The following is a 16,087-nucleotide window of genomic DNA, read 5'->3' as shown; positions in this document are numbered from 1 at the left end:
ACTTTATAGCAGGGGTTTACCCAAACTTTTTTTTTTTTTTTTTTTTTACAGCCACTTTAAAAATAGACAACAACTTCACTAGTATAGCTAAGTTACATCAAAGAAAGAATCAGTGTACTGAATGTGAATAAGCCGGCCAATTCCCCAGGCTCCCAGATTTTTGTCTTTTGCTTTTGAGGAAACCCCTATACAGAAATGAAAATAGTATCTGAGTATATTCTTCAATGGTGGACTAAGCAGTTTCTTAAAACAAGACTTTAGCTTGCCATTCACTTCGGACTGCCTTGAAAATAAGATACACTACTGCTTAAAAGAACCATCGGAATGCTTCAGCGCTGGGAACAGGTGTTCTCTAAAAAAAAAGCAAGAAAACAAGTTAAGCTTTCTTTCGCGGCATTACAACACTCGATTTCTTCTACTTGTTCTTTCCCTTTACATTTCAGGCATACTTTCAGTTATCTAGGAACAGCGCGGTGCCTCACACAGCTCGACGATTCGTGGAGACGCGCACGCGCCGCTTTAGGGTCACACGTGACGGGCGTGAGGTAGCATATAGCACACCTAACACGCGGTCTCCTTCGGTAGTCAAGCGAGGCATTCATGGAAACGCAACCATTGTTAGCAAAAACATCTCCTGGAAACCAGACGGTGCTTTTGGGGCAACCACACGACCTCGCCACGGTGCCTGGCCGCGTCCCGGCAGAGGGGATGCCTTCAGGACCACTCCCTCCTTCCCCTGGCTGCCTTCCCCCCAAACGGTGTCTGCCTGAATTTGGGTGCCTCCATGGGCACCTGAGCACAAGCCAATTCCTTTCACAGCTTTAAAGGACAACATGCATCAGAGGCAGAGGTGCTGAGCCTGCAAGGGCAGTGTCTGCGAGGTCCTGCTTGCCCTTCAAAGTCAGAAGCTGATGTCAGTGCCCTCCGAGCCCGTGCGTACAGACCCACGGCTCTCCTCCAGAGCTACTGACCAGGGAGGGAGCTGGAGCCAGCCCTGAGCTGGCGCCGGATCAGCCAGCCTGGCTCATCCAGAGCTGCCCACCAGCAGCAGCAGCAGAGACCGTCCTAAACGCAAGACCCTGGGAAACCACACGCAAACACTCGCTGATTTTGCTGGTGGTGCTCACTGATACGACCACCCCCAAGGGCTGGAGTTTCCTTTGCGCCAGCCCCCGCTGCGTCCTGCGTGGTTGGTGAGGAAGCAGCAGCAGGAGCGAGCTCCCCGGGCACACCGAGGAGCGGCGGTGGCACGGCAGGGCTGTCCCCGCGGGTCGGCGCGGGCTGTAAGATGGCTGCTGAGCTCCAGCGAGGGATGCGGATTCATAATTCATAAGGAGGTCGGCTGCGGGAGAGGCTCGACTTCAGAGTGGTAGGAAGCAATCACACGCCTAAATTGATCTCGAAAGAGCAGCCAGACATGCAAATGTATTAAACTCAATATATTGTCTTCGCCTGAAAACTAAACGTAATGCTCCTCCGTGGGTCCATCTACCCAAACACAAAACCGCAGCTGGCTAGGCAGATTTAAAGGCGTAGCAGCTGAGATGGCCTTTATTTATTTCCTTGCAGCATCAGGTCGAGTTACTGTCAGACGTTGTCATATCAGCTGGAAGGAAAGGTGCAGTGTCTGATTAAAAGGTCATTCAGACCTTTAAATACACGGCATCGTATTTTTGAAGGGCAAGGCTGTGGTTTAAGATGGGTGCCTCTGAAAAACTACAAGATAAGGAATTTTGCATCGGCACGCCGAGCTCTAATTACAGATACGCATTTGCAATGAAATATCCACTGCGCTAACCCCCTGTTTGGGAATGAATTATTAATCCACGCAAGAAAGCTTTCGAAAATGGGATAGGTGGCTCAAATTAAAGCAGACCCGATTTAACGAGGTGAAACCCTTAGATTTTGCCCCTGCAAAAGCCAAGGTTATTTCCAGACAAAAAGAAAAAAAAAAAAAAAGCCCCTTCAGCCCGTTCAGCAGCTCGGCACACCAACAGCCAGGCTCAAGTGCAGCCACCATCCACCGCCTGCATGCTTAAATTCGGGAGTCCCAGCTGGGGAATGAAGCTCTCAAGGAGATTACAGCGTGCTGCCGGCCCCGCGCGCTGCCGGCGGGGCGTCATTATCCTGAGTGACAGGGAAGACAGATTCCCCCGCACGTCGGGGAGGCGGGCGAGGAGCAGGACGGGAGCTGATCAGCATTGTTGAAGGCAGCCGTCGCTGCTCGCGCTGGTGCAAATGCTGACAAACGGCAGCCTGGCTCCCAGGAGGATGCTCAGAAACCCGTAATGCTGTAAAGCGCGGCGGGATGGAGAATTTATCCCTGCACAAGCCCGGTGCCAAATGACTTTCTTGCTTTAAAACTTGCTATTGCACTCTCCTCTCGGCAGCGTTCGCCGGGACAGACGTTTGCTGCAGAAGGGGAAGGAGCAGCTCAGATGTCTGAAATCTGAAATTTTAATCGTCGCCTTGAAAAAATACACTTCGATAGAGAGCCGAGAGTGTTACATTTTGGGGTTTCATGAGGAGGTGAAAAAGGCAACCAGAACCAACAGAACAGGGAAAATCCCTTAAATCAAGCAGCAGTGGAAAAATCATACACACACATCCATCACCAGAGGCTCATTTCGACAGCTGAGCCCTTCATTTTTACAGCACGGGTGTTTATTAAAGAACAACGCCTCCCAAACCTGCCATGACCAATAACCCAGTGAACCCCACAGGGCCACCACGCTGGCACCAGGAGGCCCGCTCGCTTGCCCAGCTCAGTCCCAGCCCCAGCCTTCGCAATCTCATGCCTACAAAATCTGCTGGAGATGCTCACGAGCCTCACGGCCTCCAGAAAGATTTGGTAGGTAGATGAGGAATCAGGAGAGCTAGCCACCCCTGCCAGGGATGCTGTTGCTTGGGGTGCACCCAAATCCACAGCTGCACAGAAAGAGGACTTTATCGCCTTCATCATTATTTTCTGTAGGGCTAGGGAATCACTTGGGTAGAGGTGAGCCGCATTCAGAAATAAAATAGAATAATAAAATACATCAGAGCGCTACATGATTATGGCCTAATACCTTACCAATGTTAAAAGACGCTGCATTATGTAAGACCCCTTTGATGTTTGATCCAAGAGCAAAAACCCTCATCTCACAGAAGCAAACTCACACACTGGCTACAGCAAATTATTTGGCAGATGTGGCACTCCTCATTCCTCTTCGTGAGTCCTGGCTGAAATGATCCAGACCCTTTGGGAAGTGTATTGCAGCTGAGGTATTTTCAAGATATGGGCTACCCGACTGTCTTTACCAAGACCTACACAAGCACAAATAGGTAGCACTGGGGGATCTTTGTCCTCACTGCATCCCAAATTCCAATGGCAACACAAAAGAAACTGGTGGATTTTCCTGTATTTCCCAAAGCACCACGCAGGACTGGTGCTGGCCACATAGGGAAAAGCGACATTATGAAGGTCGACCTCACAAACCCTACACGAGTGTCTCAGTGTGGAGGACAATCCCTGCTTGCAATCCCTTCCACAGGTGGAGGGAAGGAAGGCATGTAGGCCACAGGGTGTACAGCATGACATTTGGACCAGTAAGTTGTGTTTTATGTATGTGTATATATATACACACATGAATGCATATACGTGACAAATCGGCGACAGAGAAATCCAGTGCTACATGACGGCCAAGGGGTGCAAGTGGGAAGTTGTGGTCCTTGCACAAAACGCAATCGGGATCGATCAGCAGCCAAGAGCAGACATTGACCACCACTGGTCATAAACCAGTGACCGTATGCATTTTTAATATATTTGTGAATGTTGCCTACAGAGCCTAACACCCAAAACTGCCTGAGAGGAGCTGGCCTCTCCTCCACACCACTAGCTGAGGTGGCTGCCATGCTGGAAATGGCGCTGCATAAAGGCACAGCCTACCTCACTCAGAAGGAGATTCTGGTGCTCCAAAACTCCCTTTCCATCCCCAAACTGCTCCCGTTTCCCATTCTTTTCCTTGCAGCTGCACCGTGTGAGTACGGCCACAGCCGGCCCGCACCGAAATGGCGGCTCCGGGCCTCCTGACAGGCCGCCACACAGAGCCGCCTGCCACGGCGTCCTCGGCCCACTTTGTTCCTCTCATAAATATACATCACCTACAGCGATGGCTGTGGGGAAAACCTCCCGGCCCACACAGAGTCTCCTTGAATGTTTTCCTCCAGGCAAAGAGCAAAAAGACGACGTGGGCATCCCCCCGCCTCGTCCCCACTGGCAAGGCAGACACGGCCTGGCAGCAGACACTGTCCCCAGCCAAAATCTGCTCCCCATAGCCACATTTCTGGGGGGTGACAGCCCTCTCTGAGCAAGCAGCAGATCAGTGGCCTCGATGGATAGAGATAGGGTCATGAACCCAGCAATGAGCTTGTTTCTGCAGCCCAAGCTAAAATATCTCTCACCATACCTAAGCTGCAGGCCTGGCTCCCCTCAAACCAAAGGCAAGATTTAACATTTATTTTAAAAGTGGGTTTTATTTGCTCTGAAGAGGACATGAATCCGCTTGCCGGCAGCTATTTTTCCACTCACACTGCGTATCTCCTGCGTCGTACTTGACACAAACCAGATTTAGCACATTCCAGGTTAGGAAACTCATTCGGCTTTCTCTGCCACCAACTGCACAACGCGAACAGCCCCGCTAGACGGGACACGGCAAGGCGGCTGGGACCATGCTTCACAAACCCAGCTCCTCCCCAGCTGCCTCCTCGGAGATCAGCTCTAGAGGCTCCCATGGGGTAGCTGGACGCGTGCCCATGGCCACCGGGTGCTGAAGTCCCACTGCTGCAGGGCCAGATCCTGCACTCGGGCTCAGCTCGGTCAGGAGGGTGAGCCTGAGGAGCTGTGGGTTTCTCCACAGGAGAAAGAACGAGCAAACGCACCTCTCATTTACATGCAGCACATGCCAGAGTTTATTTTATATATTAACTTTTTTTTCGCTTTATATATGAGATTATATTCGAGGAACGGGTAAACAATTTCACTTTTCTGATCTAGGAAAAAAAAAAGTACACCACCATTGGGGAAAACAGATGGCAAACACAGATCAGAAGCCATAAGGAATCCAGCCTAATCCTGCCGAAGGAAAACATCTTTGTCCCAGGCAGTGTTAGCGGTGGCACCAATGCCAGGACTGGCCACACCAGCAAAACCTCTGACACGCTCTGCAATCCGCCCCAAAATCCCCACGGGGACAGGTCGGGGCTCATGCAAGCTGTAATGCAGCATTACTCCAGAGCCAGGGCTGATGCTAAGCAGGTCAGAAGAGCTGTCACTCAGTGAGCTCGTCCTGACAGCGGGGATTAGCATCAAATAGCCCAACACGTTAGCATAAAGCAGAAAGCTCTCCTACTGAGGAAAGTTTTGTAGAGAAATTCTTGGACAGCGGTTTGTTACCATCGTGCAACACAAAACCCAAGGCACTACAATGCAAAAGGACACTACAAATTAAACATCCAGACCACTGCTCAGCTCCTGCTTTCACCTAGGACCTGGCTGGTGACTTCTGCAGACTCTCCTGGGTCAGAGACAATCAGCCAGAAAAGCGCCACACGCACTGCCATCCACCTTCTCCCTGATCAAATCCCCACAAAGACCATCCATCAGCCCCTACCACGGATCCACCCTGCACACGCAGGCTCGCAAGCCAGAATTATCCTTGTTAACATTCCCTCCATTAATGAGCAATCCCCGCTGGTCCCTCACCCAGTGGTAGGAGCCTTCGCACGCACAGTCTGACAACTCTATCATCCGCGAAACGGCTGCTGCGGGCTATGGCAATCTCATACGGACTGGTCTCCAAACAGAGGGGAGGCATGTTTCTCGGCGCCAAACCTACGCTTAAATCTCTTTCCCCTAGAGCTGCTCTGCCTTCGGCATCTTTTTCTCCTGCACAGAGCCTAGCGCTGGCTACGATGCCTCATTGGTTAGCTAACTGCTTCTGTCCTTCGGGATTTCTCATACGCTGTTGATAAAAGAGCCAGTGAAAAATATATCCATTAAATGCTTGGCCTCCGCTTGCTTGTTTCTCTGCAAATCCTTAAGAAGAAAAAAAAAAAAAAAAAAAAAAAGGAAAGAAGGAAAAAAAAAGAAGAAAAAATGTACTCAAAGGCTGCATTCGGTAAGCTACCTGGGCTGGGAGGTATTTCCAGCCAACGCCCGAGACTTGCTGCAGGTGCTGGTTCGCTTCTTGCAGCCCGTGAGCACCATGGGCTGTCTGTCCAGACCGAAGGAGAGCAGCAGCAAGACAAACTCCTGTGCAGCTCCCAACCGGAGGGAAGAGCTTTATGAGGCTGTGTGTGGCTCTGAGTCCCATTCATTCCCTGGTACGTCTTCTGAAATTTTCAAGGATGACAATTAAGACTCATCTCGGTGATTATTTTCATGACACCGTCAACTCTGCTGGACTTTGACCTGCAATTTATTTTACATCTGCTTTCAAGCAAACAGCCAACGGTGATCGCCGCCTCCTGGGACGGAGACGCTGGTGATTTAGAGAGAACAGCTTTCATGTCATTACCAAGCTCGTGCCACCAAGTCCTCTCCCACCCACTCCCTGGCGGCCAGCTACTCAGACCCATGACCCTTCCAAATATATTTTCTCCTCTTTTGCTTGCTCTGTAGCCAAACGGCCTCTGTTTGCTGGATAGCACTCATTTTGGAGTCTGCACACGTAACAAGATCTGCTCCCTGACGCTCCTTCTCCACTTCTGATCCCTTCAATGGCACTGCGATAATCACGCTTTGCCCTCCCTTTATCTTCTGCGCTCTTCAGCTCCCTCCCACACACAATGTCTGTGGCCCCACCGGCAGCCAGGACATGCAGAGGGACGGATGTTACTCAAAAACATGAGGGGTATTTCTCTTGTGTTGATGGAGCAAATTCCTTGTGTTGACGTAGTGCAGACTGGCACACTGCTGGCGTACTCCGGCTTCCCTGGGACATGCAGTACGTGACACCTAAGAAGCCTCTAAGCCCGAGACGTCCTCATGCAACAAATCATCATTTTCAGCCCTTCACTGCTAGCGTTGCCTCCCTCTTTCACATTTGTCAGCTTGTCTGTACGTTTGCCTTCCTCGCTTCCTCGTCTCTGGAACAACTTGTTCGGATCACACAACTCCTCCCACCCCACATGCTCACCCGGCACCCAGATTCTCTCCATAAATTCTACTCGATTTAGAAAAAAAAAGAATGAAAATGAATGAAAGAAACTTCCGTATCAATGAGAGCATGCGGAAAGCCCTGCTCACCCTCTTTAGGATCCCTTTCTGCTCTGCAAAGCCTCAGCCTTCCCTCGGAGAAGTTGTGGGAAGACAACTACCAGTGGGCTCTTCAGCTGCCGCGCCGGCACGATGAACGGCAAACCCGCTCGCTGCAGCAGCTGTAGTCTGCTTTCTTCGCACCACAGGAGGTCTCACCACCATGTCCAGCACCACCGTGTTGCAGCAGACCACCTCTGGTACTCTGTCCACCCGCCCCACGGTGCCCGAGCGGCTCCAGCTGAGGAGCAGCACCCTCTTGTTGAGGCTTTGCTCATCCTCTCCAGCCCTGAGCTGCTCTTGGTTCCACCTCTGCTTGAGCACTCCGCGCCTGCTCTTTCCTCCTCACCTACTGTGTTCAGTGATCTCCATCCTGAACTCCGTAGGACTTCCCATAATTTTCCGGTGTTTATTAAGATCTTCCCTCTACCTCAATTTTTAATGCTGCTTCTGCACTTTCTAAACCACTGAATAACCCATTATTAGCTCCTAGTCAAATGAAGCCTGACACCAGCTAATAATGATCCTGTACAGAAATACAGCGGAGACCACAGCCAAGACAGCCTGGAAGTGAAAGGAACACTGTCCTGAGTCAGGAGAGGAGCTACCTTTTAAAATGGCCATCTCTTGTGAGACTGAAATGAGGAAAGACACTATGCAGAGCAGAGGAAAGAATAAAACTCCATGGTGACTAGGGAAAAGGCATTTGATGAGTTTGCTGCCCGCTCAGAACGCAGTATCCAGCACAACCCAGGCTGCTTTTATTCCTTTCAAGTTCTCGTATTTCACTCGGCAGTGTGGTATCTGGTTAAGTACGAAGAGACTCTGGAAAACTGCAAAAAAAATTCAATAGGCTTAACGCATACCTGGCTATGGATTTTTATGGTCTTAATTAAGAGGATGCCTAGGAGTTCCAGGGAGGAGAAAATATTTCCCATAATGTCTGAGAGTAGAAGTTAACAAGCCTGCTGGGATCTTTTTAGCCCCTGCAGAGCTAAGGCTTCAATATTATTAAATGGCTGTCGCATCTGAAGTATGGTGCAACATAACTCAACAAAGAACAGCACGCATGGGATGCTGAAACGGGGGATGACTCCAGATTACGCCACAGGGTAATTCAATTTCAGGACAGGTGTCTGCATGTGATTGCACGTGATATGGCTGTGGGAAACAACAAGGGTACCCAAAAGAAGAGAAAAGAGACGCAGCAGGCTGGGCTCCCAAACAGCAAAGAGTGTCAAGCCAAACAGCCTGCTTCAAGATGTGGTTCAGTATGATCATTCAGGGCAGAGGAGCTTTCAACAAATACAGATGCTACAGAAGCAAAAAAATGCTTTCTTCGGATGGTGGTGCACCTCAGGAAGCAAGGTATCTGCTGGCAGTTTTTAAGCACATAGTAGGTGACTTGGGAATTGTTAGCAACAGAGGCCAAGTCCCAGGGACTTCTTTACAGGGACACGAGTTACTTTCTCATTCCTCCTAACTCACTTGGGTACATCTGAAAGCTTATCCTAAGCCTTTCCCTGCACAATCAGCAGCTGCTTCCCATCGCAAACAGTGATCAAAAGGATTAGGCAGTATTTGGTGAGGCTTCAGGGTGTACACTCTAGGTTTGCCTGCTTAGAAATATCTTACTCGCCAGCCGAACTCTTAAAACACATGCATGGGTAGAGCTGGAAAACTAGCAGCTGATACAAATTTTTAGGCTATTTGGAAAGCTCTTGTTCTCAGCCACTGCTAGGCATCAAGCGCATGACACAGAGTACTGAAATTAGTATCTCTCTTTTATTGAACTGCCTGGAGTTCAAATGAAACAAAAATGTAGTACCAAGATGTTGCTATTCAAAAGGGATCATTTTCTGACACCCTAATTCATTCCCCAGCCAAGCTCAGTCTTCCCTGACTTCAGTAATGGTGTTAGGTGTCAGCCTAGCAAGCAGACCTGCATGGAAAGTGGCCCAACAAAGCAGTAACGTCAACACACGCACAGGCAAACAAAAATTGGGACTGTTGCACTGAACTGCCGCTATGTGGTTACCCACCCTGAATGAGCAGTACCCAACACGGTGTTCAAGTATCCACTGGCTTAAATGTCTCCTCACTTGAGGAAGGCATGGGGAATACAGCCCACAGCACTTGGTACAAACAGCATCGGTAAGATTCTCCAAAAGTGCCGTAGCTGACACAGGGGTCCAAGTCATGCTGGCTTCTGTGCTCCTCAGATTGAAATAAAAATTCCAAAGAGACTTGGATAAGACAGACAGACAGACAGACAGACAAAGAAAAAGAAAGAAAGAAAGAAAGAAAGAAAGAAAGAAAGAAAGAAAGAAAGAAAGAAAGAAAGAAAGAAAGAAAGAGAGAAAGAAAGAGAGAAAGAGAGAAAGAGAGAAAGAGAGAAAGAGAGAAAGAGAGAAAGAGAGAAAGAGAGAAAGAAAGAAAGAAAGAAAGAAAGAAAGAAAGAAAGAAAGAAAGAAAGAAAGAAAGAAAAAGAAAGAAAAGAAAGAAAAGGAAAGGACAGAAAATAAGAGCCCATTATGCTTATTGCTGCTCTAGAAAAAGCTCTGCCTTCATTCATCATATTTCTCATGACACATGCCACTTGTCCAGCCTAAACAATGCTCATCGATTTCATTATGTCGACTGAAAAATGAGACAAATGAATCAGTGACAACACTGGGCAAAGAACGAAGTTTGGCGCAGCATCCTGGAACCCCACTGCACAGCCTGTATCGGTACGGAGGAAAATGTGCAAAGAACTGCTCAGTGCAGTCAGAGCACGGCACTGCCATAACTGGTTAACCTCCCTTACCATATGGACAATTTCCCTGGCAAACAATCACAGTTCAATGATTTAAAGCGAGCAAGTTCCAATGCACGTAGAAAGCAGTGTCTGTATGGAAGAGGCTGTTCAACCCTTGACTGGTCTACAATTTTTGCTGAATTAATTAATTTCTGTTCAGTTTAGTCCCAGATCCCAGCACTAAGAGAGTGATCTTCATTTGGGAGGGACTTCATGTGGAACAAAAAAATGTGCCTTTTGTCCCCGTTTCACAAAACACAGATGCTATTGCACGGTATCAACCAGCAGTTTCCACGAGGTGCATTCTGGATTGAACACAGCTATCGTCACGTGGCTGGGGCAGCTCCTCTGCTCTGTAAGCATCACACGAAGAAGGGGGAAACAACAAAACACGAAGGAGCAAAACGGGCTACATCCGTCTCCATTTCAGAGGATCCCCCTTGCGCTAGGTTTTTCAGGCTCGCTAATCTGCCAGAGCCGTAGGCAGACCACGAGCTCAGCTCTGCAGGGCCCTCAGGGCTTCCCTCAGTCACACGTCTCCCACTGACTTCAGCACGAAGCCTTGCGAGATGTGGTCCCACAGCAGGAGGTCAAACAGCGTCCACGAGTGCTCCGAGAGGCAGAGGTCAGGGCATGGAGAGCCATGGCAGGCCTGTGCCGGGGGTGGCAGCGAGAGGCCTTGTGGCATGGAGCCGTCCCTGGGGACCCCCAGAGGTCGAATGGAAAGCTCAGCGCAGAAAGCATGTTTAGTGGGGGGAAATTGCTTCTTCCAAGGCCCCCAAAAACCGACGCCTAGCCACAGAGCCCTGTGGCGGCCCACCCAACGCGGCCTCGCTGCCCCGCGACCAGGCCGCGTGGCGGTAAGATGGCCGGGGTCGGGCGCCGCTTCTGTGGAAACCAACCCCCAGGGAAGGATCCCAAATTCCCTCAAAATGCGACTCGGTGAGGTGCCTCGGTGGGATCTGGAGGCTGGTATTTGGGGTGGGTGTGTGGGGGCTGGTATTTCAGGTCGGTACTGAGCTGTGCAGACCCTGCCGCCGTGAGCCAGCCCCTCCGCCTGCTTTTGCTACCGCGCTAATGGGAACGAGGACCTGAAAAACCACCTGAGTCAGGGTGGGCTCCTTCAAAGAGTCGTATCTGGCTCCTGATCCTCCTAACCTGCTGCAGAAGTTACAGACGCGTACGCCCATCAGAGGAAAATAAGTAGTCTCCACGGGTGAATAAAGATTATGCCTCTTTAAACCAACTGTAAATCTGCATGAAGACAGAATATACATACACAAGTAGGCAGCGTGCAACGTGACGTCAATCTTAGTTTTAGAGATTTATTATTACCATACATAAAATTTCCTAGTAATAATAACATTCTATGTAAAATACTAGAGCATTGGGACACTTTGAGGGTGAAAACGGTACAAGAAAAATAGGAAAAAGTAGTTCTGGTCTTTAAAAAAAAATGCTGGGAGGGAAGCACTCCATTAAAAATGTACGGGTCGGGGACTGGAACGTATTAACGCGAATCTGTCTTACACTCGGTGTAGTAACCTTGAGAATTGTATCGTAGGCCTTCATTGCAGCAGCAGGAGAACAGATTTAAAGGAAAAAAGAGAGAAATGCTTGCAGTGGGATCAATCAGTTTGCTGTTTATTGTTATTATTCTTGTTTCCCGTTTATTTCGCTTTTGAGCACAGTCCCGCCCCTGATTTGAACCCTCTCCACGACTCGCAGCCGACGTCGAGCCCAACTCTCACGTCCTACGAACGCGCCACCCGCGGCCACCCCTTCCTCCATCCTCGCTGCATTCCCTCGGGACCGTGCCTATGCAGATGACAAGGGATCGCCGGAGCAGCCCCGTTGGCTCCCCAGGGCCGCAGGATGAAGGCGCCCGAGATGCCCACGCAGTAGGGGAACCCACCACAGCCCCTGCCTTAGCTCGGCCCTGTTGGCCCCGCCGCTCCTGACCACGAGGCCAGCGCCGCGCTGCCACACGCAGCCTTAGCAGTGACGCTGCCACGCGTCGTTACTCCATTAGAGGAAAGAAAGAAGCAGAAATAGGAGAAACAACCGAAAAGGGAAAGTTGCTCTGCTTGGGAACTCCTCCTGGCCTACGGATGCTCCTGTGAGGAGGTGAGCCGCGTCCTGTGGCACGCTTTGGGGCTGGCCACGGCCTGCAGTGGGGTGATGCCCTGCTGACTCCTCCACAGTGGGAACCGAGAGAGAAGTCCCAGCCCAGCAGCAGAGGAGCTTGTGTGTGTGTTTATCCGTCTGACAGAGCACAAACGGGGCGGGGAGAAAGCCAAGAGAAGACGCGAAGGCAGGTGGTTATGAGAGCACACAAGTGGCTAATAAAAGCACGGTTTTTACTAGTCGCAGCGGTTAAACAATTTTAATGGGCGGCATTCTCATAACACGCCTGAGCGGCTTTTAAGGCTGCCAAACACCCCTGTCAGGAGCGAGGAAGTTCTGGAGATGCACGCCGAGGCGCACGCAAGCCCATCGGAAGATCTGATAGCGTGCAAACGCGCTTCTCCCAGAGATAGCTCACTTTCTGCACAAATCGATAAGCCATCAGAAGCTGCCATTTATCACGCCCCTTAAGCCCCAGCAGCACCCAGGCTGGCGAGAGGCCCTCGTGCACGGCTGGGCGCCGCGGGGCTGCTCCACACCTCTCGCCAGAGAAGTCTCGTTTGGGCTGTGCTCGGTACGATAGTCCATCGGGATTAGACCGGGGTACTACGCGTCTTCTTGGCAAACTTTCTACGAAAGCAATCGCGGTGTGTGTGTAATTGGGATAAACCACGGGTTGCTAGCCCCGTCCAGCACCCGGAGAGTCCGTACTGGGCTGGAGGTCAGTGATGCCGGGCCCTCACACATGCACAACACCAGCCAAGAGGATGCAGAGCTACAAACTTCCAGCAAGGAGAGGCCGCTCTTGCAAGGGAGGAAATTCATCGGTTATTCTGATGAGGCCGGCCTCAGAAGAGTTAACGCCATCGGCCAAACGTCACTCACAACCCCAGCGCTGCCTTCGTCCCAACGTCGTGCCACTGTCTGCGTGTGTTTAGCGCGGGGCGGATGGGTGGGCTCTTGCTGCTGCTCCCCCCGGGGCCCTCACCCCACCTCTGCTCCTGCGAGCAGTGAGCGGGGCACCGGCCGCCCCGCGCGCATGGGGACAGGGGAAGAAGTTGTGACTCCTCACTGAGTTGCTAATTCCTGCGGCTACACATCTTGATGTCACCCCGTGTGCACCGCTCCTCTGTACTAAATCCATCATCCTCGACACCTCCAGACACATCTGATACATGCACCTCGCCAGCCACACTATAATTTTAATAATGACAAGGGATTAAGTATGATTGCTAGTCTCTCCCCTCGCTCGTTTCCTTTGCCTACCGACATCAACCACCAGCCGTGTTGGGTGCAGCGGGGTACTTTGCCTTCCATTGTCTGCAGGGCTCGGGTACGGTCACCGAAATTTCTGCGCCGTCGAAGCTGCCTGCACGCCTAGCCAACTCGAGAGCCTGCCTTTAGGGCCGGGGAGCATTCAGTAACGCATCGTCAGGTCCGAGGGCACAGTGTAAAAGAGATGCGGGTGCAGTCCGGCCAGAAGCCTGCGCTGTATCTGCGTGTCCCCCCCACCCCAAAGCTGTGCATCACACCCGGCCACCCTTCTCCCCACCACCCCGCACCGCCGCCACCGCCACCAGGAGAAAGAAAACCCACCAAGGAAAAGGCGAAGCAAAGCAAAACGGCTCGGCGCAAACCGAAAAGGAGAGAGAGAGAGAGAGAGAGAGGAAAAAAGCCGGAGAAAGAGAGAGAGAGAGAGAGAGCCCAGAGCCAGCCACCGGTCTCGGAGCACGGGCGGGCCGGGCGAGCGCTGTCCCCGTGCGGCGGGGGGAGAGGAGAGGGGGGCGCGGAGCCGCCTCCGGCTCCCCGGCTCGGGGCCGGGAGCGGGGCCGGGGCCGGGCGGCGCAGGGGGGCGCCGGGGCCGGGGCCGGGGGACGGGGGGGGGCCCCTCAGAGCCTGAAGGAGGCCTCGGAAAAGGGGTGCTGCATCTTGAAGCTAGACAAGAAGCACTGCAGGGGCGGGGGCAGGGGGTTGAGGAGGGACGGCGGGAGGCTGGGGAAAAAGAAATCATCTCCTCTGACCTCTAGCGAAGTGCCCGGTTTTTTCTTAAGCTCTTCACATTTCCTAAACTTGCAGATCTGGTGTCCCGTTTTGCGGTTCCTGCAACTGCTGCAGACTCCACAGTTGATGAGCCGCTTGCAGGGCACGCACACCCCGCAGCGTTTCCGCTTCTTCTTGGCGGGGTTCCCCGCCCCGGCCCCGGCCCCACCGCCACCACCGCCGCTCCCCCCTCCTCCTCCTCCTCCTCCTCCTCCTCCTCCTCCTCCACCGCCTCCCCCGCCGCCCCCCGCCCCGGCGGCGGCGCCCAGGGCGGAGGCGGGGGCGGCCGAGGCGTGGCTCTGCGGGCAGTCCGCCAGGTTGGCGATCTGGAAGGCGCTGTCGGTGACGGCGGCCGAGGCGGCGGCGGGGGAGTGCAGGGCCGTCATGACGATCACCCCCGGCGGCAGCGAGAGGCCGCCCAGCGCCGGGATGGCCGAGAAGGTGCCGACACGCTCGGGGAGGTTCATGAGGTCGGCTTCGGCCGCGCCGCACTTGAGCTTGTTCATGCACTCGCCCGCCAGCGGCCGGCAGTGCTCGGGGGCCAGGCTGGAGAGGAAATTGTTGTTGGCCATGGGCAGCGCCGGCTGCTCGCCCGGGGCGCAGCCGGGCTTGCCCAGCCGCTGCGAGTCGCTCCGGTGGTGCATGCTGCCCCTGCCGGCGTGCAGCGAGGCGGCGGCGGCGGCGGCGGCCGAGGAGGAGGAGGAGGAGGAGGAGGAGGAGGAGGAGGAGGAAGAGGAGGAGGAGGAAGGCTTCCTCGCCGCGCCGGCACCGCCGCCAGCGCCGCCGCTGCCCCAGAGCATGGCGGTGGCGGCGGCGGCGGTGGCGGTGTCGCAGTTCCAGGGGGACATCCCGATGCGGGCGGCGGCGGCGGCGGCGGCGCTGGGGAAGATGGGGGTGGTGATGCGGGCGATCTTGGCCGCCTGCGGGAAGGCGCCGCCGTTGGTCTTGTAGAAGGTGGCGAAGGAGCGGTACCTCTCCATCTCCGAGTTGTAATCCACAAGGCTGTTGAGGGCCCCCTCGGGCAGGTGGCTGTCCTTGGGCAGCCCCGGCGCCTCGGGGTTGGGGCCGCTCTCCACGCACACGTTGGTGTTCATGGTGGCGGCGGGCAGGGGGGCCGGGGGGCTCAGTCCTCCGCAGGGCGCGTCCCCGCCGACGCCGAGCGGCCGGGCAGCCGCGCCCGCTGCATCCTCACGGGAGCCGCCGCAGCTGAAACACACAAAGTCGGTTCCCAGAGGGGGGGCCGGGGGGCGCCGGGACCCCCGGCTTCACCCCCGGGCTCGCCCCCTCACCCCCAACACCCCCGGGGATCGCCCCCAGCCCCAGCCCCGCTCTAAGGGCCGTGGGCGAGTCCCGCAAAAAGTCCGCCGTGGGGCAGAGGGGGCTGCCCACCTACCATAGGATTAAAAAAAAAAAAAAGGAAAAAAATAAAATGAAAAGGCACAAGGAGGAGGAAGGGGGAGGGAGCCGCCAGCTGCCACCGTGTCCTTCTGCGCCCGGCGGTCATTAGCTGCCTGCCGGCACAGCTGGCTCCGGGGGGGGGCAGGTCGCTCCCTCCCCGGCTTTGGGGGGGGGGGGGGGGGGGGGTGCAGGGAAAACGGCTGGGTTTGGGAAAGAAAAAAAAAGAAAAAAAAGAGAAAAAAAGATATAGTAATAATACTGCTTAAGCCAGGCAATTTCACAGCGTGTGATCTCGGCGCCTGCAGCTGTGCACAAGCCGGAGGGCTCTCCCCCAGCTCCCCGCCGTGGGGGGGGGGGGGGTCGGGCAGCCCCTGCCGCAGGCACTGCGGGCCCCGGGGGGGCTGCGCCGGGCGTGCAGGCGGGGA

General features: G+C 53.7%; 1 protein-coding gene across 1 annotated transcript; it reads right to left on the bottom strand.

The window, feature by feature from the left end:
* Positions 1-307: 307 nt before the first annotated feature.
* CXXC4 (CXXC finger protein 4) lies at positions 308-15,358 on the bottom strand (the record flags this gene model as incomplete). The annotated part of the gene is made up of 3 exons (XM_084286012.1): positions 308-352; positions 14,246-14,437; positions 14,516-15,358. 3 exons carry the CDS (start codon positions 15,356-15,358, stop codon positions 308-310), a joined length of 1,080 nt encoding a protein of 359 aa, XP_084142138.1.
* Positions 15,359-16,087: the final 729 nt, after the last annotated feature.

The sequence above is a fragment of the Netta rufina genome (assembly GCF_964035555.1).
Source record: "Netta rufina genome assembly, chromosome: 4".
Lineage (NCBI taxonomy): Eukaryota > Metazoa > Chordata > Aves > Anseriformes > Anatidae > Netta > Netta rufina.
This window is presented reverse-complemented; position numbering and strand designations above follow the sequence as displayed.